The sequence below is a fragment of the Berghia stephanieae genome, chromosome 6, assembly GCF_034508935.2.
Source record: "Berghia stephanieae isolate SIO BIC M18660-M18661 chromosome 6, UCSD_Bste_1.3, whole genome shotgun sequence".
NCBI classification, from domain to species: Eukaryota; Metazoa; Mollusca; class Gastropoda; order Nudibranchia; family Aeolidiidae; genus Berghia; species Berghia stephanieae.
Genome location: NC_088365.1, coordinates 26,987,195 through 27,010,721, shown reverse-complemented (window position 1 = coordinate 27,010,721; position 23,527 = coordinate 26,987,195). Strand labels below are relative to the sequence as shown.

Genomic DNA, 23,527 nt, shown 5'->3' with positions numbered 1-23,527 from the left:
AAATTCTGCGATGTTTCCAATGTCCCATTCTCCATCTGTTTACTTAAGTTGAAATGACCTAAATGTATCGCAAGCACAATAAAGCCCTTTAGAAAACATCCAAACCAAAACAAAACAAAAGAAAACAATACAATACAAAAACACTATTCCTTCAGAGCTATTCGGCCCTTGGAACCGGAGTTTATCCCGGTTTCTATAGCGTGAAACGTACAATAGCAATTGCTTGCTGTCCTTTGGATACGACGCTAGTCTATTGCAAAGTACTTTCCGCCAAATCTAACAGACTCAAACTACCCATTCACTGCTAGGTGGTCAGGGGTGGTCAGAGAAAAAAAATTTCTCAACTTCACCTGGGAACCAATGCAATACAAAAAAAAAAAATAGAAACAAAACAAAAACATAAAAACAAAACAAAACCAAATCAAACAAACAAACAAACAAACAAAACGCAAACAAACAAAAAATAAACAAACAACAAAAACAAACAAACAACAAAACAAAAACAAAGTGCCGATCATCGGGAGCCAAGGCCATGAAGAAAAGTACACGTGACTTCACACAAATAATTATTTCCGATAATGGCATATCTCGCTACTGTTGTACTCTGGAAAAAACCCATATTTAAAACTTTGGCCAGAAAACTCGTCCTTCAAATATCGGTCTATTTAATGACCCTCATCTTGACAAAATCTCTCAAACCTGGGACTTCGCGAAGTCTTCCTTAGTCCCAGGTTTGAGAGATTTTGCCAAGTGGAGGGTCATTTAAATCGATCGATATTTGAAGGACGAGTTTTCTGGCCAAATTTTCAAATAAGTGTTTTTCCAGAGTACGGCAGCTATATATATATGATAATGTCTTGTTTAAATATTATGGCTTCCACTCTGTGTTTGATTAGAGACTTGATGACGCTTGTTCATGTCTGTAGCCAATCAGAGACTGACGTTGTGTTTATTGTAACCATGGCAGCCAGAGACTAATGGCGTGAAGATTGATTGACTTAATCACTTAACACCATGTGGGTATCGTGACTAAAACTGTCATTATAAATAATATAATATAACCAGATAACTCTTGTACTTTGGAAAAAAAAAACACGGAGATGATACTGCTATTCTTGTTTTATTAAAAGATAAAGTTACCGAAAAAAATTATTGCAAATACATAAATATCTTCACTGATTGGTGTAAACAAAATCAGTTTGAATTAAATGTTGAAAAAATGAAAGAATAAGTGTTTGGTTTAAAAATAAAAACAACTTAAAATGTTTGACGATAGGTAAAGATGATGTTGAGATAGTCGAATATTTTTAATATTTAGGAATAACTATTGATAGTTCCCTCTATTTCTCTCAACATATTAATATAATATCCAAGAAAGTTGCCCATAAGATAATAAATCCTAAGGAAATTGAGAACATTTCAAGTTGGGAAGAAAACTATGTTAAGAGTTTATGACTCATTGATTAAAGGTGTAATTGCGTTTGGTTGCACTATATGTTTGGCGGATGCCGACTTAGAGATAGATAAAAAATTTCAAAATCTATCAAAGAGGCATCAAAAAATAATAAACCATCCTCTCGATGGAGTAGAAAGAATTCATGGAAAAGCAATAGAAAGGAAAGCATTCACTCAATTACCAACAATAAATAACATATTTTATTTCATGAATTTAATCTTTTACCATCTGGGAGACGGTTTTGTCATATTAAATGTAGAATAACAAGTATAAATCAACGTTCGTTCCATTAGCAATCAAAATATTGAGTATTTCATTTGGCAAAACCAAGGACTGATGTGTTGACTGATTGACTGATTAATTTATTTAATGTTAGATTAATTGACCAATTGATAATGATGATAATATTTTGTGTCGAATCGTCACAATTATAACAAATTGAAAATAAAAGCGTAATCAATATATTATGTTGTGTATATCGCACGCGTGAAAGAAAGCGAGGAAGAGAGAGAGAGAGAGAGATATTATATATTATATTCTCCGCACCTTTCGATAACTTGCTAATCTTTATGTGGGTCATTTGAAGATGGGGAGAGAGAGAGATAGATAGATAGAGAGAGAGAGAGAGAGAGAGAGAGAGAGAGAGAGAGAGAGAGAGAGAGAGAGAGAGATTACCTGAAAGAAGGGGCTGAAATCCCCTTGTAGCTAAGAGCCAGAAGAGCGTGCAGAGAGTCCAGGTTCTGAATGAAGCTCTTGATGTCACTGCCCAGGGTCTGCAACATCTTGTCGTAACCATGCCGGATGCAGTAGTCGAAGAAGAACTCCCCGAAAACCTCCAGAACAGTCTCCACGGAAATGCCTGGGTTGAACGGAGAACGAAACATTCAATTATGATTTTAACATTTCCATTATCCAGGGGGTTTCTTCTTTACGAAACCCACCGAAACCCTCCAAAACCGGCCGAAACCCTCCGAAACCCACCGTAACCCTCCGAAACCCGCCAAAACCCGCCGAAACCCGCCAAAACCCATAGTCCCAGGTTCTCTCCCCACTGGTGTACACTTCCCTGAGTCCCATGTTCACTTCCCACTGCTGCCTGGGGACATCTCATAACTTTGTCGGGTTTCGTCAGGTTTTGGCGGGTTTCGGCGGGTTTCGTAAAACAGTAACACCGCTTTATTCATCCCATCAGGGAAATTTGTCTTTAGGGTCTACTCCAAAGGAAGACTGGAATAACCCAGGCGTCAGCAGAAAGTGCAGCGCCGCAAACTGAGCTATGGCGAGTTGACTTGGTCAAGGCCACACATCGCAGCGGGTATTCGAACTCGGTACATTTCGGGTAGGAAGCGAAGATCCTTAACGTTGAGCCACACTGCCCAATTGAATAAAAGATGTGTGAGGAATTGACAAATACTAATCTGCTTTCGGTGGCAAGGTAAAATAAAACAACAAACATAAGACAAAAACAAAAACAACCAGACTATAAACGTTATAGGTTACACACCGTTTTGTGTGTGTTGCTATTAGTAATTTGGCTGGCGGATGTTGTGAGTATTTTTACCTAAATGCATTGCATCAAGACTTGGCCTAAGCCTATCGTTACGGTCAGACTATGTCAAACCATGATATAGAAAACAAAAAAAAAAAAAACAACAAAAATAACAAAACACCAACATGTCGATTTACTTGCCACGAGTTCAAAGGTCATTGGAATAGTTGTTGGTCCGTGACCCCAACCTATATTTACATATTTACGGCGTTATCTCCTCGCCAGGAATAACATACCAATAAAATCGTTGCCCCAACCTCCTATGTGGATCACAAGGGCTGACGATTTATATAACTCATCCCGAATTTGAAAGAAGACATGAACATTTTTTAAAAAGAAAACAAAACAAAAAGAAATTGAGCTTTTATATAGCGCAATATCCACTAAACGTGCTCAAAACTTGTTCAACACGTAACATGTAGAACGAGACATGATGAATGTCCTACATGTTAAGTGTTGCTGTTGGACAGGGACCCCTGTAAAAGCGTTTTGGGATCGTTTAGTGGATATTGCGCTATATAAAAGCTAGCCTCTTTTATTCGCACACTCGACTCGGGTGAAAATGAGTTCTTTAAGGCAGAGTGACCAACACTATTTGCTCTACTAAAATTAGAGTTTTGATATGAACTCAAATGAAATACCGAATTATGGAAAACGTTTGGAGTTTTACGCCGTGTGTATCTCGCCTAGAAGGGGAACTAGTTGTCTGTTTAAAAAAAAAAGAAATTCTTCTACGGTTTCATTTTCTAAAATTAGAGATAAATTAGTTTCCCTAACGGAGTGGTGGATAGCTCATACGGTATAGTCACGCTCTCCCGGCCAGGCGGAGTTGTCATATCAGTAAGGTCGCGGGTTCGAACCCCCATCGCCACGGTGAAATTTTTATTCTCTCTTGTCTTCTGGCACTTTCCTACTCACTTCATTTCTTGCTGCCCCAATGAAGCACGTTAATTAAGGCTGGACATTTTAAACGCGGAAGTGTGTCCCATCGCCCACAAACGGTAAGATATCGGGATGTCTAAGATAGTGAAAATTGAATTTATAACCAAAAATACCTGTCTTGGGTTTTGTTTACATGTTTTATTGAGGAGAATGATGACAGTATTTTAGAACGACAAAAACCAAGATTTCAAATTTTTGATCAGTTTGGATTTAATTTGACTTTTTAGCATCTGGATAATTCCGATATCATACCGTTTTCAGACGACGGGGTCACATTTGTCACCGTAAAAAAAAATAATTACAAAACCCTCCTGGCGTGCTTTCTGCCTATGGCTTTTTATTACACCATATATCACGGATCTACCTCAGACCACGCATAAATTTGTGAAACGTGGCGACACATCTAGCACGGAGATTAGTGTCTTTAATCTATCAACGAGGTCCAGTGTTTAAAAAAAAAAAAAACAGAACGTAAAAATGGTTGACTACAAACAATAACAAAGAGCTGAGTGGTGTCCATTGTGTTCCTTCTATAGAATTAATTGTCTTGACGTCACACAGTTATTTGTTATTGTTTTTCGACTGCCAGTTAAGTAATAACTTTCTATTAAATTAACCAGTATTTTTGACCAATCAAAACATGGGATTTGTGACACACCTTCACCGTTGCTCGGGCAAGCATGGTTGTTTGTTTATAAACAATAATGTGAATGAAATCGACCTCTCTCTGACCATTCTTGTTATTCAGATGGGTGATTAGTTATCACCCGATTCTCTCAATCACTTTATAAACGTTGAAGTTTGCACATAGTTTTCTGTGTTGGTTTTCTTGACCAAGCGGTAGAACAGTGGGTATTTTACTGAGACACATACCATCGAAAATAAAACAAGTGTAGTTTGCTCTGTTTACCAATCACTGACGACTATCCGAGAGGCGTGGTTATCTATGTGTCTATTGATGATTTGAGCGTTACTAACTAAGCATTTACCAATCAATATATTCCCCACCATCTAGCCCATTCCGTTCCCATAACAAATAATTTCCAGTCAATGAAAAGGCCCGATGATCATCCTTAATTCCAAAGCTACCTTTAGTACATGCCAAATAGACAAATAGTCCAGCCCCATAGTTAGTGAGTAGTAATCACATAATTTTGACACACTGTTATTTGATATTTGTTTTTTTGTTGTTGTTGATTTTACCTGTATTGATTTGTATCTTTGGAAATTCTTTTTTGATGAATGAGTTTTATTTGGAATTCCCTGAAAATAAACGTTTGAATTTAATTGAAAAAAAATAATGAATTGATGAAGGAATGGCATCACAAAAGTTGAAGTGACTAAGCATTTTTTTCAATCGCCTTGATACGCTTCAACAGTCGTAACGTCACTTCCCTCGTAATAACGCATGGTAACTTAGTAACTGGCTCTAAACTATCGGAACAATGACGGACGCCCTTATGAAATATTTCTGCGACGAGCATAAACGCGTATCCAGAGGAAAGAAAAAAAAACATTATAAATCTGATCATGTTTTGACTTTTACACATTCTGATCACAAGACATATGAAAAGTTCTAGCCAGCATGAAGAATAAAAGGTACCGATTTTCTTTGTTTAGAACCACGATGGCCGCCGTTGCTGGGCGACGTGACATCAGACTATCGAATCCAATTGATGGTTCGTCCGTTACTAAGCATTAACCCTCTCCTTACAACTACAGAAGAATCGTCACATTTGTTACGATACAATGAACATGTTTCTTAATCAGATTTGTTTTGTACATTACAACGTTTTATGAAAAATCTTTGTTTTATATAGCTTGTTATGCTGCACACAAATATGCAAATCTAGTATGTAGATACGTATTTCTCATGAATTTGAGCGTAAAAAGTCAGTTTCTGTGTTAGGTAGGTATAACATTTCTGAAAAAATCATGAATGTGGCCGGTAAGGAGAGAGTTAACCAATAAGAATATTTCCTGCCATTTACCACCGTTTAGCCCCTTTCACTATTGATTTCCTGTACGAAAAGGCCTGAGATACCTTTAGTACATGTCAACACATGAGTACGGTGGATCGATGTGGGTTAAAAAGCCTTTTCCAAGGACTAAACTATTTGTCATTTAGAGCGGGACTCGAACCCAGGACATTCTAATCCGAATGCGAATGTCATACCACAAGACCACATAACCGATTACCACCAATATGAATGATAATTCCCCCCCCCCCCACCCACCCCCCAAACAAACAAACAAAAAAACTATGAAAATAAGAAAAACGTTTATGCCAACCGCAAAAGAGTTAATGTCTCCGACGTGGGGGCAATTTTAGGTCAGTTATTGCCCGCCTGTTTGTCCAGCCGTGGCCATAACGTTCTCGTAGATCACGAAATAGGCTCGAATCGATCTGGTTCTAAACAAAGTTCTTCTTTGTCCAGTCCAACCAAAACAAACGGGCATGAATTCCCCTGGATTGTGTTGTGATATTTTGGTGAATAATTCAACAAAAACAGGCCTGCCAACTGCTACGAAACTTTCCGTAGAATTACGAATTTTCGGCTCCCAGCCGGCACTTATATAAAGATCTTTGTTTGTTTGTTTGTTTTTACGGCGCTTGCAACACATTTAGGTTATATCAGCGCCAGTAAAAAGGAAGGAAATGAGATAGTAAAAAGTTCTAGAATTACAATTAAAACACCCAAGAAAAAGTAAGACATAGGGGAACTGGGAACAAATAGGGATCAGATGTAGATTCCAAGAGCATACCACCAATGTACTTAGTTTGAGATCACCTATAAGTCTCATCCGGACGCAAGCACAACATCCAACAAAGAGGAATACACTCAAATGCTGACATTATACATTCAAAATAACAAATATAATAATACATAACAGAGAGATGATTTACAAGGAAAAAATATCATCTCCCAAAACAATAACTATGCATTTGACTGTTTCCCTCCCATCCAGAACTCCGGCCAGGGCCAGGACAAAACCAAGTAATCTCATTCCAAGACAAAGACGGAAAGAAAATTGGAAAACAGCTATAAGAGGATAGAAGACAAAGTAAGTACCTCCCTGCCCACTATGGGAGGTCAGGAATATAAAGATCTTTAATTCAATAAACTTCACGAAAACAAAAGTTTGCTGAGCTAGCATATTTATAAAGAAGTGAAAAGCATTATTTCAACATATTACGTACAAATTGGAAAATTTTAAAACTAATAAACAAAAATGAATATAACAGCTTAAAAAAGGAACAAAATACCAAACACGGAACATTTCGGACTCAAACCCCTTCTTCAGCCAACACCAAAAAAAAAAAAAACAATATAGACATAAATACATTACTAAATTCCAGACTTTCAAAGATGTTTATACAACAGAGAGGACCTAAAAACTTTCTCTGTTGTTAATCTGGAATTTAGTAATGCTGAAGAATGGTTTTGAGCCCGAAACGTTCCGTGTTTGGTATTTTGTTCTTTTTTTTTGAAGCTGTTATATTCATTTTGTTGATTACTTTTTACAGTCCACAGCTTCTTGCAGCTTGGCGTCACTTTAAATTAAAAAAAAAATAGTTTTAGTGTCTACTGTGCGGCTATGTGGTCGAGTGGTATGACACTCGCGTTCGGATCGGAAGGTCCTGGGTTCGAGCTAGCCTCGCTCGGCGCATAGTTGAGTCCTTGGAGAAGGCTCTTTACTCTCCGTACTCAGGTGAAAAATGAGTAGCTGGCCGTTAACAGTGTCGTCTCTGTCGGAAATTTGTTTTTGTAAAATCGCCTAACAGGCGTCATGTCCCGTCCTAAATGTTAAGTTATGTTGCTGTTGGCCAGGGACCCCTTTGTAAAGTGCTTTGAGAACATTTAGTGGATATTGCGCTATATAAAAGCTCACTTTTTTAATTAAAAAAAAAAATTTACTATATCAATATACATGAAAATTACGAATTTTTTCCCCATTCCGAGTTGGCATCTGCATGAATCACTTTGTTTACTCTGTGTGTCCGATCCTATTTTTACAACGTCTAAGACGCATTCGTATAAATAATATTGTTTCGTTTCGTTTCGGTTTTTTTTCTTCTCTTTGTTCTCCTTTTCAATGATGAATGTTTTTATAGTGAATTTGATGTGTGCATAAATCTATTATTGCGAGTGAGTGAGTCGTGTGTAAAAATAATGGTGAGCAAGGAATAGAAAGCAGAAGTGAGTGACGCATGTCACATCTTCATCTCTGTTGGTTCAAAACTCATTAGAAGTGTGTAACCTGTCATCTGGAGCACTAGAAATGAATAAGTTACTTGAGCTTTTATATAGGGCAATATCCACTTAATGTGCTCAAAGCGCTTTACAAGGGATCCCTGGTCGACAGCAACCTTTAACATGTAGGACGGAACATGTTTGGAGATATTACAATTTTTCGGACAAAGACAACGGTGTTTACGGCCAGGTACACTCATTTTACACCTTAGTACGGTGAGAGAATGTGAGTAAAGAGACTTTCCAATGACTCAACTATGCGCCAAGCGAGGCTCGAACCCAGGACCTTCCGATCCGAAAGCGAGTGTCGCACCAATAGACCACATAGCCGCACATAGTTAAGGAGGTATAACTATTTTAGGAGCGGGATATATAGGCATTTTTTAGGAATATTGTGCGTAGAAGGTAATTGAAACTGCCACAGATAAGGATCTTTGAATATTATGTGATAATTTTCTTCCTATTTTCTTCGTCTTGCGTTCCTCCGAAAGTTGATCAAAGCTGAATAGGGCAAATAGGTCCAAACGTTTTACATTCTACTCTTTCGGTCCCAAACTTGTTTGAAGTTTGTATGTAACCAGTCCTTCGGGGGACTTATTACAAATAGACTAGATATTGAGTCACACATAATAACTATTTTGGTAGCAGGATGTATAGGCAGATTCAAAGATTCTTCTTCTTCTTCTTCTTCTTCTTCTTCTTCTCCTTCTTCTTCTTCTTCTTCTTCTTCTTCTTCTTCTTCTTCTTCTTCTCTCTTCTTCTTCTTCTTCTTCTTCTTCTTCTTCTTCTTCTTCTCTTCTCTCTTCTTCTTTCTTCTTCTTCTTCTCTTCTTCTTTTCTTCTTCTTCTTCTTCTTCTTCTCTTCTTTCTTCTTTCTTCTTCTTCTTCTTCTTCTTCTTCTTCTTCTTCTTCTTCTTCTCTTCTTCTTCTTCTTCTTCTCTTCTTCTTCTTCTTCTTCTTCTTCTTCTTCTTCTTCTCTTCTTCTTCTTCTTCTTCTTCTTCTTCTTCTCTTCTTCTTCTTCTTCTTCTCTTCTTCTTCTTCTTCTTCTTCTTCTTCTTCTTCTTCTTCTTCTTTCTTCTTCTTTCTTCTTCTTCTTCTTCTTCTTTTCTTTCTCTTCTTCTTCTTTCTTCTTCTTCTTCTTCTTCTTCTTTTCTTCCTTCTTCTTCTTCTTCTTCTTCTTCTTCTTCTTCTTCTTCTTCTTCTTCTTCTTCTTCTCTTCTTCTTCTTCTTCTTCTTCTTTCTTCTTCTCTTCTTCTTCTCTTCTTCTTCTTCTCTTCTTCTTCTTCTTCTTCTTCTTCTCTTTCTTCTTCTTCTTCTTCTTCTTCTCTTCTTCTCTTCTTCCTTCTTCTTCTTCTTCTTCTCTTCTTCTTCTCTTCTTCTTCTTCTTCTTCTTCTTCTTCTTCTTCTTTCTTCTTCTCTTCTTCTTCTTCTTCTTCTTCTCTTCTTTCTTCTTCTCTTCTTTCTTCTTCTTCTCTTCTTCTTCTTCTTCTTCTTCTTCTCTTCTTTCTTCTTCTTCTTCTTCTTCTTCTTCTTCTTCTTCTTCTCTTCTTCTTCTTCTTCTTTTCTTCTTCTTCTTCTTTCTCTTCTTCTTCTTCTTCTTCTTCTTCTTCTTCTTCTTCTTCTTCTTCTTCTTCTTCTTCTTCTTCTTCTTCTCTTCTTCTTCTTCTTCTCTTCTTCTTCTCTTCTTCTTCTTCTTCTTCTTCTTCTTCTTCTCTTCTTCTTCTTCTTTCTTCTTCTTCTTCTTCTTTCTTCTTCTTCTTCTTCTTCTCTTCTTCTTCTTCTCTTCTTCTTTTTCTTCTTTTCTTCTTCTTCTTCTTCTTCTCTCTTCTTCCTTCTTCTCTTCTTCTTCTTCTTCTTCTTTCTTCTTCTTCTTCTTCTTCTTCTTCTTTCTTCTTCTCTTCTTCTCTTCTTCTTTCTTCTTCTTCTTCTTCTTCTTCTTCTTCTTCTTCTTCTTCTTCTTCTTCTTCTTCTCTCTTCTCTTCTTCTTCTTCTTCTTTCTTCTTCTTCTTCTTCTTCTTCTTCTTCTTCTTCTTCTTCTTCTTCTTCTTTCTTCTTCTTCTTCTTCTTCTTCTTCTTTTCTTTCTTCTTCTTCTCTTTCTTCTTCTTCTTCTTCTTCTTCTTCTTCTTCTTCTTCTCTCTTCTTCTTCTTCTTCTTCTTCTTCTTTTCTTCTTCTTCTTCTCTTCTTCTTCTTCTCTTCTTCTTCTTCTTCTTCTTCTTCTTCTTCTTCTTCTTCTTCTTCTTCTTCTTCTTCTTCTTCTTCTTCTTCTTCTTCTTCTTCTTCTTTCTTTCTTCTTCTTCTTCTTCTCTTCTTCTTCTTCTTCTTCTTCTTCTTCTTCTTCTTCTTCTTCTTCTTCTTGGTGTGATCTATTTTATTTCAATAGCCCTATTGAAGTAACACAAAATTCCTGATATACGCAACATATAATATTTCAAAATAAAAAAGTTTCAAATGATTATATTTATAATCAATAAAGTTATTTTTGTCATAAAATATCAGAAAAAAAGCACGCGACTGTGATGATAACATGAAAAGTATATCGATATAAATGAGATTGTGAACATCACAAAAGTACATCAAATGTGGGTGCAATTCATCAGTTTCCAATCTATCCCCTCTACCTGTTTTTTTCATTCATTTGTTAACATCTTTTAGAGTAAAATGGAGTCTTTTGTTAATAAAAAATTAAATTCAGAACAAGTCTCCACTACCCTTCTTAGTTATAGTAGTAGCGGGCAGCAAGGCTACTATCAAGAGTTACCACCTTGTGAAAACCAAGGGAAATCACTCACCGGGAAACGTCAGGATAACTCTTGAGTAAATATACATATATTGGGTATATTCTCGTTATTAGTTCCTCGGCTTAAATTGAAGTCTTAAACCGAGAGTAACTAAATCGAGGAGACTGGAAAGGCGATAAAAATGAGAAGCATGAACAAAAAAGCAGCCGGTCCAAATTCACGAAGAAACAACAAAAGCGACCAGCCAGCTTATTTCTGGGAATCATTCAATAAGTCTAGACGAAAACAATCAAGCAGTCGAGAGATTTTCTATTTGTGCGACTATGGCCTTGTGGATCAAAAGGTTCTAGGTTTGAGTTCTGCTCTGAGGGGCGCATAGTTGAATACTTGCAAAATTCTCTTTACTCACTTTCTCTCACCGTATTCGGATGTAAAACGAGTACCTGGCGGTTTAAGCCTTGTCCTTGTCGGAAATATTGTAATATCGCCTAACAGGCGTCATGTTTCCTCCTACATATATCAAATTGAGAAACTAGGGAGCAGACACCGGTGTAAGATACCCATCTGAATAAGTGTTTATAAAAGGCATCTTTTATACACATTTGTTCAGATCATTGTCCTACACGTTAATATATTGCGACTATGTGGCCTTGTGGATCAAAAGGTTCTAGGTTTGAGTTCTGCTCTGAGGGGCGCATAGTTGAGTCCTTTTAAAAGACTCTTTACTCACATTCTCGGGGTGTAAATAAATCGAGTACCTGGCCGCTTACAGCGTTGTCCTTGTCGGAAAAATAATTGTAATATCGCCTAACAGGCGTCATGTTTCGTCCTACATATTAAAATAAGAATCTAGGGAGCAGACACCGGTGTAAGATGAAGATTTGAACGTGTGTATGAAAGGCGCCTTTCACAAAAATTTGTTCAGATCATCGTCCTACATGTTAATGTATTGCTGTTGGCTAGAGACCCCTTCTCAGGCCCTTTGGGAACGTTTAGTGGATAATGCGTTATATGAAAGCTCAAGTCTTTCAAAACGTGAAAATCACGAAAGAAAGAAAAGCAGCTGGTCCCAAATTACGTAGAAGACACAATAAAGGCGTTCAGACAGATTATTTCAGGGAATCAGTCAATAAGTCTAGACGAATACAATCAAACAGTGAGAGATTTTCTACTGATGTCTTTAAACAGACCCTTCGACAGACCGCGTTAGGTTTAATCAACGGAAGGGGATTGAAATTTATTTAATTATTTTGTTGTATGGGATTATCTCGAATAATTATGGTGGAATAAAATAGTTGAAAAAAAAAGATGTGAAGTGTTGAAGCCAAAGTGTACTTATATACAGGTCTGTTAACCCAATTCCTTATGGGCTCATTGGTGTAATGGAAATCTAAAAAAAATAACGCAAATATTGTCCATTAAAACGATGTAAGCGTGACTCAGCGTGAGCTTATATAGAGCAATATCCACTAAACGTACTCAAACCGTTTCACAAGGAGTCCTTAGTCAACAGCAACACTTAAGATGACGCCTGTTAGGCGATATTGCATTTTCTTTTCGAACAGAGACAACGCTGTTAACGGCCAGTTCATTTTACACCTCAACTATGCGCCGAGCGAGGCTCGAACCCATGACCTTCCGATCCGAAAACGAGTGTCATACAAAACCACATAGCCGCACAAAAGACAACAAAAATCAATTTAAAAAAAAGCCAGTGATAAATCAGATTTTCCAATCACAACCGACTTTTATAAAACACATAGTTTTTAGAATCCAGTATTGAAAAACGCCAAACTGGCATCTGCATGACTGGCGTCAACTTTATAAAGTCTGTGAATTTCGTGAATCCCTTTGGGGAAAATTTCTGTGTTTTTCATCGGTTTTATTCATTTCACCTATTTCCGCCACTTCCGCTTTAAAGGTCGGGCTTTAACTAGATGACGTCATGTCATGGTGGAGGCCATAGCAAAAGGTCGTACTGGAGGTTGTAACTGATCGAAGTCACACACACACACACACACCCATCACACACACATACACAACACACACACACACCCATCACACACACATACACATCACACACACACACATACACATCACACACACACCCATCACACACACACATACACATCACACACACACATACCCATCACACACACACATACACATCACACACACACACACCCATCACACACACACATACACATCACACACACACACACCCATCACACACACATACACACACACACACACACACAAACACGCAAGAAAAAAAAAGAACAAAAAACAAAAAACAAAACAAACTTCAACAGGTTATTATGATTAAGTTTTATAATTTAAGGTTTCAAAAATGCGAAGAAATTTTTGATTATATGAGGCAATGCTAAAATGACGTTATGGGGACGAACACCATAGAAATACTATAATAAAAGTTATTTGGAAGAACTTAACAAACAATAATTCGCTTCCATCAGTTTTTCTGTGTTAAATAATGAATAACAAACCTAACATCTGCCAATCTAGCGATCAACATTATAGCAGTTAAAACTATCTAAATTGTCGAAAAAGTATGGACAAAATTGTTACTTTGTCCACACTTCTAGAAAAATCCTGGGTTCGAGCCTTTCTCGGCGCATAGTTGAATCCTTGGAAAAGGCTCTTTACTCACATTCTCTCATTGTACTCAGGTGTAAAAATGAGAAAACCTGGCCATTAACAGCGTTGCCACTGTCGGAAAAAAAAATAATATCGCCTAACAGCAATTATATTAATGCAAGATCACCAGGTTTATGGTTTATTTTACATTATTCTATAGTTTTCCTTCCGAGCCATTGGGCCCATGGAGCCGGAGTTATCCCGGTTTCTATAGCGTGAGAAGGACAATAGCAATTTTTTGCTACCCTTTGGATAGGATGCTAGTCTATCGCAAAGTACTTTCCGTCAGGTCTAAGAGATCAAGCTACCCCATTCACTGCTGGGTAGACAGGAGGAGGGGCAGAGGGGGGGGGGGGGTGTCAGAATTTTTTTTATCTCGACTGTACCCGGGATCGATCTTGGTCCCTTTCCATATTTGTAGCTCTACCGACTGAGCTATCAGGACCTATCAACCGAAAGAAACTGAATAAAAACCAGTGCTGGGATTAGCCGCCCAAATCATTACCCGGGTAATCCCGGGTAGTAGTCTAATTACTCGGGTACCCGTGGCAGGAGTGACTTTTTGACCCAAAATTTTTTTTGGTGAAAAATAAGGGGGGGGGGGGGGGGGGGGGGGGTTATTCTTAAATTTTAAAAATTCATATATTAGTTATTATTGTCACAACAAATGAAACGAAACTGTAAGAAACCAGGATAATTAATTACAATGAAACTAAAAAAAAAAAAAAAATAAAAAAAAAATACCTGAGAGTCCTTTAAAAGATAAGAACTAATATAGTCTTACTCTGTTGATTCCAAAATTGAATCAAATGTATGTTAACAAACAAAACAAAAAAATCAATGTATCTAATTGAAAAATAAAGGAGGAAAATCTTTTGAAAAAATGTCATGTAAATGTAAATATGTAAATCAAAATTGTATTACATCCAATTATCACTCTCAGTTCGGTTTCCATTTGTTGAAGCGGGTACCCGCTACCCGCCCCTTTTACCCGAGTACACGGTTTAACTTTATTACCCGCTGGTACCCGCGGGTACCCGCCCAGCACTAATAAAAACCCATTTTTTTCACCAAGTTTTTCAAAATAATTTATTATTGTAATAATTGGATTCAATAGTCTGATGCCAAGTCGCCCAGCAACGGTGGCCATCGTGGTTCTAAACAAAGAAAATCGGTACTTTTTATTATTCATGATGGCTAGAACTTTTCATATGCCTTGTGATCAGAATGTATAAAAGTAAAAACATAATTAGATTTATAATGTTTTTTTTCCCTCAGGATACGCTTTTATGCTCGTCGGAGAAATATTTCATAAGGGCGTCCGCCATTATTCCGATAGTTTAGAGCCAGTTACTAAGTTACCATGCGTCATTACGAGGGAAGTGACGTTACGACTTTGAACGTTTTGTGCGAACGCACAGCATATAAATATTGACCGTCGCTCCAGCGTAGATGTCGATTCTAAATACTTTTAAAAATCCTCAGTTTCTAGTCAAACATGGACTTTGAGTGAAATAGTTTGTTTTATTGTGGATCATGTGTACCGTGTCTTATAGTGATTACAATTAAAATGTCACATATCTGGATATTTAAAAAAACCCCTGTAAAATCTCTTTTTTTGATATCAGGTTCATCCTCCGAGATTATACCGTTTTCACAATGTGGGGCACATTATATATACGAAGTTGACGTCACTCAGCTCTTTGTTATGGTTTTTAGACAGCCATTTTATTTTAATGATTTGCTTTCGCTAAATCCTATCCATCAGGCTATAAACATCAAAGGCTATGTGCGGCTATGTGGTCTTGTGGTATGACACTCGCTTTCGGATCGGAAGGTCCTGGGTTCGAGCTAGCCTCGCTCGGCGCATAGTTGAGTCCTTGGAAAAGGCTCTTTACTCACATTCTCTCACCGTACTCAGGTGTAAAATGAGTACCTGGCCGTTAACAGCATTGTCTTTGTCCGAAAAATTGTAATATCGCCTTACAGGCGTTATGTCCCGTCCTACATGTTAAATGTTACTGTTGACCAGGGACCTCTTGTAAAGCGCTTTGAGCACGTTTAGTCGATATTGCGCTATATAAAAGCTCAATTTAAATTTCTAAAGGTTGCGCATAGTTGTATCCGACTGACGGGTGTTGTGAGTATTTTACTTCAACGCATATCATCAACAGAATAGCTGCTGTCGACGCCATACGATATTGAAATCATTCCACAAAAGATTCATTCATACCCAGTCAAAGCAACCATTCCCTTCCCACTGCCTCAATCAACCAGCAAAATTGAATAAAACAAAACAAAACAACCTCCTCACCCCCCCCCCCCCCCCCCCCACATCCTTCCAACAAAACCCTTCCTTATATTTTAACTGATACTGTTTGTGTTTGACAGGAACAAGGCGCCAGGGTGATCTCCCCTGGCGATTTATTGTTTCTTTGATAACTCGACAAGGTAGTAGTTGTATGCTGGGAGCCAAGGAAATATAAAAAATAAACACCACACACACACACACACACACACACACACACACACACACACACACACACACACACAACGGATTAATGGACAAATCGATATAATATCCAATTTGCAAATCGCGAAGATAAAAGGTTAATCGATATTATATCGAATCTGATTTGTAAATCCTTTGAAACCAGCCCCGTTCCGGTGCATACGATCAGCAGTCAAGCACCAAACATAATTTCTTCTTTTCTTGTCAAATACAAAAACTTACATGGGAGTTAAATGACAATTCCATATGATATTCAATTAAGTGAATCCCGAAGGCATAAGGTCAATCGATATGATATCGAATCGAATCTGTAAAACGACTAAAACCGGAGCACGGTTTATGTTAATGATATCGATATTCAAACATCAACCATTTTTTAAATTACTTTAATTGACAAACACAAAACATGAATACATAGGGGTTTGATGGGCAGATTGATATCAACACGTCAATCAATTTGATTATCGGAAAGTGAAATAGGTTAATCGATATTTTATCAATTTTATTTGTGGACACATAAACACGCCTTTTCTAAAGACTCAGCTATGCGAGTGTCATATGACTAGACCATATCGCCGCAAAGAGTGAGTCAACATTGAATCAACTTATAAAATAAAAAAGGGAAAATTCCACTCATATGTTCTATCTATTAAGGCAAGAAAAAAATAGTGACGTCAAACCTTCTAATTTTACGGTCCCATAATACTTGGAAGTGTATATGTTACCATCCAGTCCTTGGGATGACTAATAATGAATAGGTTGCATGTTGAATCATAAGGTGGCATAAGTGTTTTAGTAGTAGCATGTATATATTGTAGAATCTTAGGATTACGGGAAGTAAAAGAGCGAGGATGGATGATATTTATGTGACCAGCGTATATTTAGACTAGAAAATAAGATGCCATCACTCTGAAACCAGAAGATTAATTACGCAATATATGTATCCAGTCGTCCAGAAGAGGAGTTTTACACTTCCAATGAGATTGGAACCAGGTTTTTTGCATCACACATTCGCTCCCTATTTGTAACAGAAAATGAAGTGAATGGAAAAGTGCCAGAAGACAATAGGGAATAGAAAAACTTATTTTCGTGGTGATGGGGGCTCGAACCCACAACCTTACTGATACGACAACTCCGCCTGGCCGCGAGAGGGACGCTATACAGTCGACGCCATCCACCAACTCCGGCTATGTGGTCTTGTGGTATGACACTCGCTTTCAGATCGGAAGGCTCTGGGTTCGACCTTGCTCGGCGAATAGTTGAGTCGTTGGAAAAGGCTCTTTACTCCCATTCTCTCACCATACTCAGGTGTAAAATGAGTACCTGCTAGTTAACAACGTTGTCTCTGTCCGAAATAAATTGTAATATCGCCTAACACAAAAGACAAAAACAAATTGGAAATAAAACCAAAGTGATAAAGCCGATTTTTCAATCATAACCGACTTTTATAAAAGACACCGTTTTTAGAATCCAGTATTAAAAAACGTCAAACTGGCATCTGCATGAGTGACGTCAATTTTCTCAAGGCTGTGAATTTCATGAATCCCTTTTGGGAAAATTTATGTGTTTTTCGGCGTTTCTATTCATTTCACCGATTTCGGCAAATTCCACTTTCGAGGTCGGGCTTTAACTAGATGACGTCATGTCATGGTGGAGACCACAACAAAACGTCACTACATGAGTTTGTTGACAAAAAAATCGCTTTGAGCATGTTTAGTGGATATTGCGCTATATAGAAGCTCAAGTTTTAATATTATTTTACTATTTCTTTTTTCTTTTTTTTTTTTTTTAATTTAAAAAACAAAACGAGGGTCTCAAATGGAGTGTCTTTTCTGAGTCCGTCTCCCGACTTCTTGAGGTCATGGGTTCAACACATACACCTATTTGTACATCGTAAAGTGAAGAGGTCATTCGATATTTGACATTAATTTCTATACATAGACCGGAAATTTGTTTTAGTAATCAAGGCATAAATTAACTGAGATAATTTTTAAAAGGGGAAAATTCGAAAAGTGTTCTAATCATTGATCTTGGAAAGTCAATAGTTACCAAATATAACTCGATTAAACGAAATAAAAATAAATCGATTTTTATAATGAAACGACTCCGGGAATCAGTCAAATCAGAAACTTATAGATTGAATTAAGATATCATCACTCGGTGATTTGTAATTGCTTTTCAACCGGAAAATCGGTGATTAGTTTTTATAGATAGTTCGAAGATGACGTCACTTAAGTCTTTGTTTTTGTTTTTTGCCATCCGCGTTTATGAGAAATGCTCACTGAACTGTATTAACCTGACTATAAACGTTCATGGATACACACAGTTTTGTGTATTGGTTCGTTATACTTCCGGATGGCAATGTTATGAGCTTCTTAGCCAAGCGCATACTATCTTTCAATAAAGTCCCTGTGATTGATGCGATGTTCTCAGGTAAAATGCAACGGATAAAAATGTGTGTAACCTTGAACATTTATAATAGTCTGATTGATAGAATTAAGTGATAACTATTCACAAACAGGTGATGGGGCAGGTACCGAGTTTGAATACCCGCCTCGCTGTGTGGCCTTAAGGAAGTCAACTCGCCTTTACTCAATTTGCGGCGCTGCACTGCGGCTAACGCCAGAGTTATTCCAGTCTTCCTTTGAAATAGACCTTAGAGACAAATTTCCCCGATGGGATGAATAAAAGGGATTTCATTTTATTAATCTTTTATTTCTTATTTTGTTTTTAACATGGCTGTTATAGTTCGCTTTGTTTACCAATCACTACCATTGCTTACATTATGACGACTGTCCGAGAGGCGTGGTTATCTATGTGTCAATTAATGGGGTCGATCTACAGATAGTATGCGCTTGGCAAAGAAGCTCATAACATTGCCATCCAGAAGTATAACAGACCAACACACAAAACTGTGTGTATCCATGAACGTTTATAGTCGGGTTAATACAGTTCAGTGAGCATTACTCATAAACGCGGATGGCAAAAAACAATAACAAAGACCTGAGTGACGTCATCTTCGAACTATCTATATTCAGACTCTAGTCCAACCGAGTCATTCATCACGTGATTTGCTGCTTTCCAACGATTGGATGATTCTTAATAAATACAAATACATTGCTTTGTTTATGAAAGTTGTAAATATAGATAGTATGCAGATGACGTCATTCAGGCCTTTGTTATGGTTTTTGCCATCCGCGTTTGTGAGTTGTTCTCACTAAACTGTATTAACCAGACTATAAAAGTTCATGGTTACACAGAGTTTGTGTGTTGGTCCGTTATACTTCCGGATGGCAATGTTGTGAACTCCTTGGCCAAGCGCATTCTATCTATACCCATTGGGTATACCTAAATGATAGAACGAAGATGACGCCACTCAGGTATTTGTTATTTGTGTTTTCTTGCCATCCACGTTTATGAGTAATTCTCACAAACTGTATTAACCAGACTATAAACGGTCAAGATTACACCTAGTTTTGTGTGTTGGTCCGTTATATTTCTGGATGGCAATGTTGTGAGTTTATTTGCCAAGCGCGCACTATCTATATAATGACATGCAGGATTGTGATATTGGATATTTCGTAAACTGTGAACAATTTTTATGTAGGTAATTTTAAACATATTTTGCAATATGACGAATGACTCGAACACGTGATAAGATAATATGGAGGATATGCGTTTAAAAAAGTAAATTACTCACAACATTCACCAGCCGGATATGACGCACCAACACACAGAATTATATTGTAACCTTGAACGTTTATAGTCTGGATCATATAATTTAGTAAGACCCAATCGCCTAAAAAGTTGTTTAGAACCAATAGCAAAGAGCTGAGTGACGTGAAGTTCGTTCCTTCTATAGAAAGTATGCGCTTGGCTAAGAAGCTCACAACATTTCCATCCGGAAGTATAACGGACCAACACACAAAACTATGTGTAACCATGAACTTTTATAGTCTGGATAATACAGTTTAGTGAGAATTACTCATAAACGTAAATGGCAAAAAAACAAACAAAACAAAACAAAGACCTGATTGACGCCATCTTCGTTCTTCCTTCTATGGATCGCCCCCTCCCCCTCTAATTGGAACGATTTGTATTGAAGACATACTTACCCAACGTTTCGGAGACTGCCCCAACAAGCTTGAATGTGCTGACGTCATCATATCGTGTGAACATCAAGAAGGCTTGGTGCTCGTCCAGGCCGGAATTCTTCCTAAAGAGATTGAAGATACGTTATGTTACATGAAGACAAACGACAACAAGTTGTCGTTATTGTTATATGTGTATTTCACATTGAAGACAGAAAATGCGAACAAAATAAGAAAGAGATGTCGTTATGGGTTTCATATTGTAAACAAAGACAAAGAATTGTTGTTATTGTTTTAATATTGAATATAAAGACAAAGAGTTGTCGTTATTGGTTCATATTAGAAAATTGTATAAATAACAAAATGTTGTCGTTATTGGTTTCATATTTAAAACTAAGACAAAGAACTGTCGTTATTGGTTTCAAATTGAATATAAAAACAAAGTGTTGACGTTATTGGTTTCATATTGAAGACAAACGCAGAGAGTTGTCGTTATTTGTTTCATTCATTTACAAAAATAAAAATATAACATCTTTGAAAAATAACAAAATACTCAACATGTAACTTATCGGGCTCAAAACCCTTCTTCAACAACTAGCAAAAACAGTAAACAGCTTGGATGAACTAAAATGAATATAAAAACTTCACAAAATAAATCTCTACGCTTAACGCTTCAGGCACAAAACCATTTTTCAGCGAATAACAAAAACAGTGGATTTTAAGTGACGTCTTTTTATGTTTTTACTGTTTTTATTAGCGGCTGAAGAATTATTTTGAGTCCAACACGTTTCATGACGGGTATTTTCGTTCCTTTTTGAAGCTGTATTCATTCATTACATTATAGTTCATTACTACAAACATGATGGGATGACCTTTTTGTTGACATTTCGGAATGAGGGCGGGGGAGGGGTGGGGTGGGGGGGGGGGTTGAATGGGTTGCGGGAGGGGGGAGGGGCGAGGGGGAGGGGAGGGAAGTGAAGGGTAGCCGCAAGGAAGACATTGTGAGGTCCAAAGATTTTCCTTTCTTTGTTTGTTTATGTGTGTGTGTGTGTGTGTGTGTGTGTGTGTGTGTGGGAGGAGGGGGGGGGGGGGAGTGTATAATATAATAATAAATCAATTGATTGCGACTGACAAAACCTTTTGCTTGTTATTTTTTATTTTGCCAGTCAGAGTGGCGATAGATTTAGATACAGTAGGGAAGGACAGCCGAAAGGTCACACTTTATAATTTTCTGGTTCCCAAGTCCTTGAAAGTTTGTATGTAAACAGTCCATCGGAGACTAATAATGAATAGGTTATGTATTGAATTATAAGGTGGCACAACTTATTTTATTGTAGTAGTAGCAGGATGAAATGGTAGATTCAAAGGATTACGGGACGTAAAAGAGCTAGGATGGATGATCTTTATTGACGACCAGCATATATTTTGACTAGAAAATAAGATGTCATCACTCTGAAACCAGAAGGTTAATTTAATTACACAAGGTATGTATCCAGTTCTACGGAAGAGCAGTTTTACACTTCCAATGAGATAAGAACCAGTTTTTTTAAACATCACATTTTTTACGCTTTCCGCTTCAACACTTAATATTGTAAGTGGCTCTGGCTATAATATGGGAAATTAAGGTCCACGTGGCCTACGGTACGGTCTTATCGTCGTGCCCAACAGGTACCGAGTTCGAATACCTGCTGCGTTGTGTAGCCTTGAGCAAGTCACCTTGCCCTAGGGTTGAAAAGCAATGTCATCGATAATTGCATAACGAGATTCCTAGAATAAAATCTTAGGCTGTAGGGTCTATTCCAAGGGATGACTGGAATAACCCAGGCATCAGCAGATTGGTCGCTATACAAATAAACTTTATTATTATTATTATTATTATTATTATTATTATTATTATTATTATTATATTATTATTATTATTATTATTATTATTATTATTATTATTATTATTATTATTATTATCTCAGTTTGAGGTGTTGCAGTGCGACTGACGCCTGGGTTATTTCAGTCATCCCTTGGAATAGACCCAAGAGGCTAATTTCCCCCTATGGGTTGAATAAAGGGAATTTTTATTGTATTATTTATATATTTTGAAAAAATATATTATGTTAATGTTTAGCCAGGCCGCAACCGGTGAGTATTTGGTTTAAATGGAGTGGGTAAGAAGGGACGCGAACTAAAGACCCACATGTCAGGAACTGAGTGTTATACCACACGACAACAGAATAACTTTTCATTGAGATAGCTGTTTATTTATATATCCGTCACCCCACGTCTCAAAACGGTATTAAGTCGGGATGTTTAAGATGCTGAAAACTGAATTTGTAGCCAGAAATATCAGACTTGCGTTGAGTTTATATGATTTATTGAGGAGAATGAATATCATATTTTAGAGTGCTAAATACTTGTAATTCATATTGTTGACCAGTTCAGCTTTAATTTGACTTTTTAGCATCTGGTTCATCCCGCGACATAATACCGTTTTGAAACGTTGGGTAACATATGTGAGGCTGGCTGAGAAACTGTCCGATGTCTATAAAGGTTGACAGGCACTGTACGACTTCCGTAAAGGTTGACAAACCTTGTCATCGATACTTGCATAACGAGATTCCTAGAATAGCATCTAAGGCTGTAGATTGAGTTCATCCATTTTCATTTCAAGTCTGTTTTAACAAATAAAATAAATAAGATATTTATTCATCCCATATTATGTGAAATTTGTCCCTAGGGTCTATTCAAGGGATGACTGGAATAACCCAGCCATCAGCCGCAGTACAGCGCCGCAAATTGAGCTAGGGCGAGATGACTTGCTGAAAGTCACACAGTGACCGATCGAGTGAGTGATCGAACTCGGTACATTTCGGGTACGAAGCAAAGACGGTACTGGTGAGCCATTCTGCCCCCATTTTGCTCTCAGTTTGACCTCTCCTCTGAGTCGATCTCTTCTTTTATCACAGCAAAGTGAATGACTCCCTCGCTTTCAGTTTCCGAACAGAACCAAACGTGAACATTATCTCGGAATGGGAGCGATCTTTTTTCATGTTTTCTTCCAACCTAGTCATCAATCACATGATTTGTTGCTGTACAACGATTGGACATTTCTCAATCTATCTACACAAGCTGCTTTGATTATGAATGTTGTAAACGTACCCATGAGTCCTGCTGCGCAAAATGACCAATTGTAGCGTTGGATATTTCTCAAATTGTGAACACTTTTCACTATGTGGGTCATTTTGAGCACACTTTGCAATGTGACCAATGACTTCGAGTACATGGAAATGTAATATAGATCGTGCCCATTAAAAAAAACCTTTCAATTTCCCACT

General features: G+C 37.4%; 1 protein-coding gene across 1 annotated transcript in view; it reads right to left on the bottom strand.

The window, feature by feature from the left end:
* The window catches only part of LOC144975814 (guanylate cyclase soluble subunit beta-2-like), a 109,319-nt gene that overhangs the window by 70,421 nt on the left and 15,371 nt on the right, over positions 1-23,527 (bottom strand). Inside the window, exons 2-3 of the mRNA XM_078920002.1 lie at positions 20,226-20,326; positions 2,132-2,315 (exon numbers count right to left, since the gene is read on the bottom strand). Coding sequence (XP_078776128.1) covers positions 2,132-2,315; positions 20,226-20,289 — 248 coding nt within the window. The 5' untranslated portion in view covers positions 20,290-20,326. The remainder of the gene's footprint in view (positions 1-2,131; positions 2,316-20,225; positions 20,327-23,527) is intronic.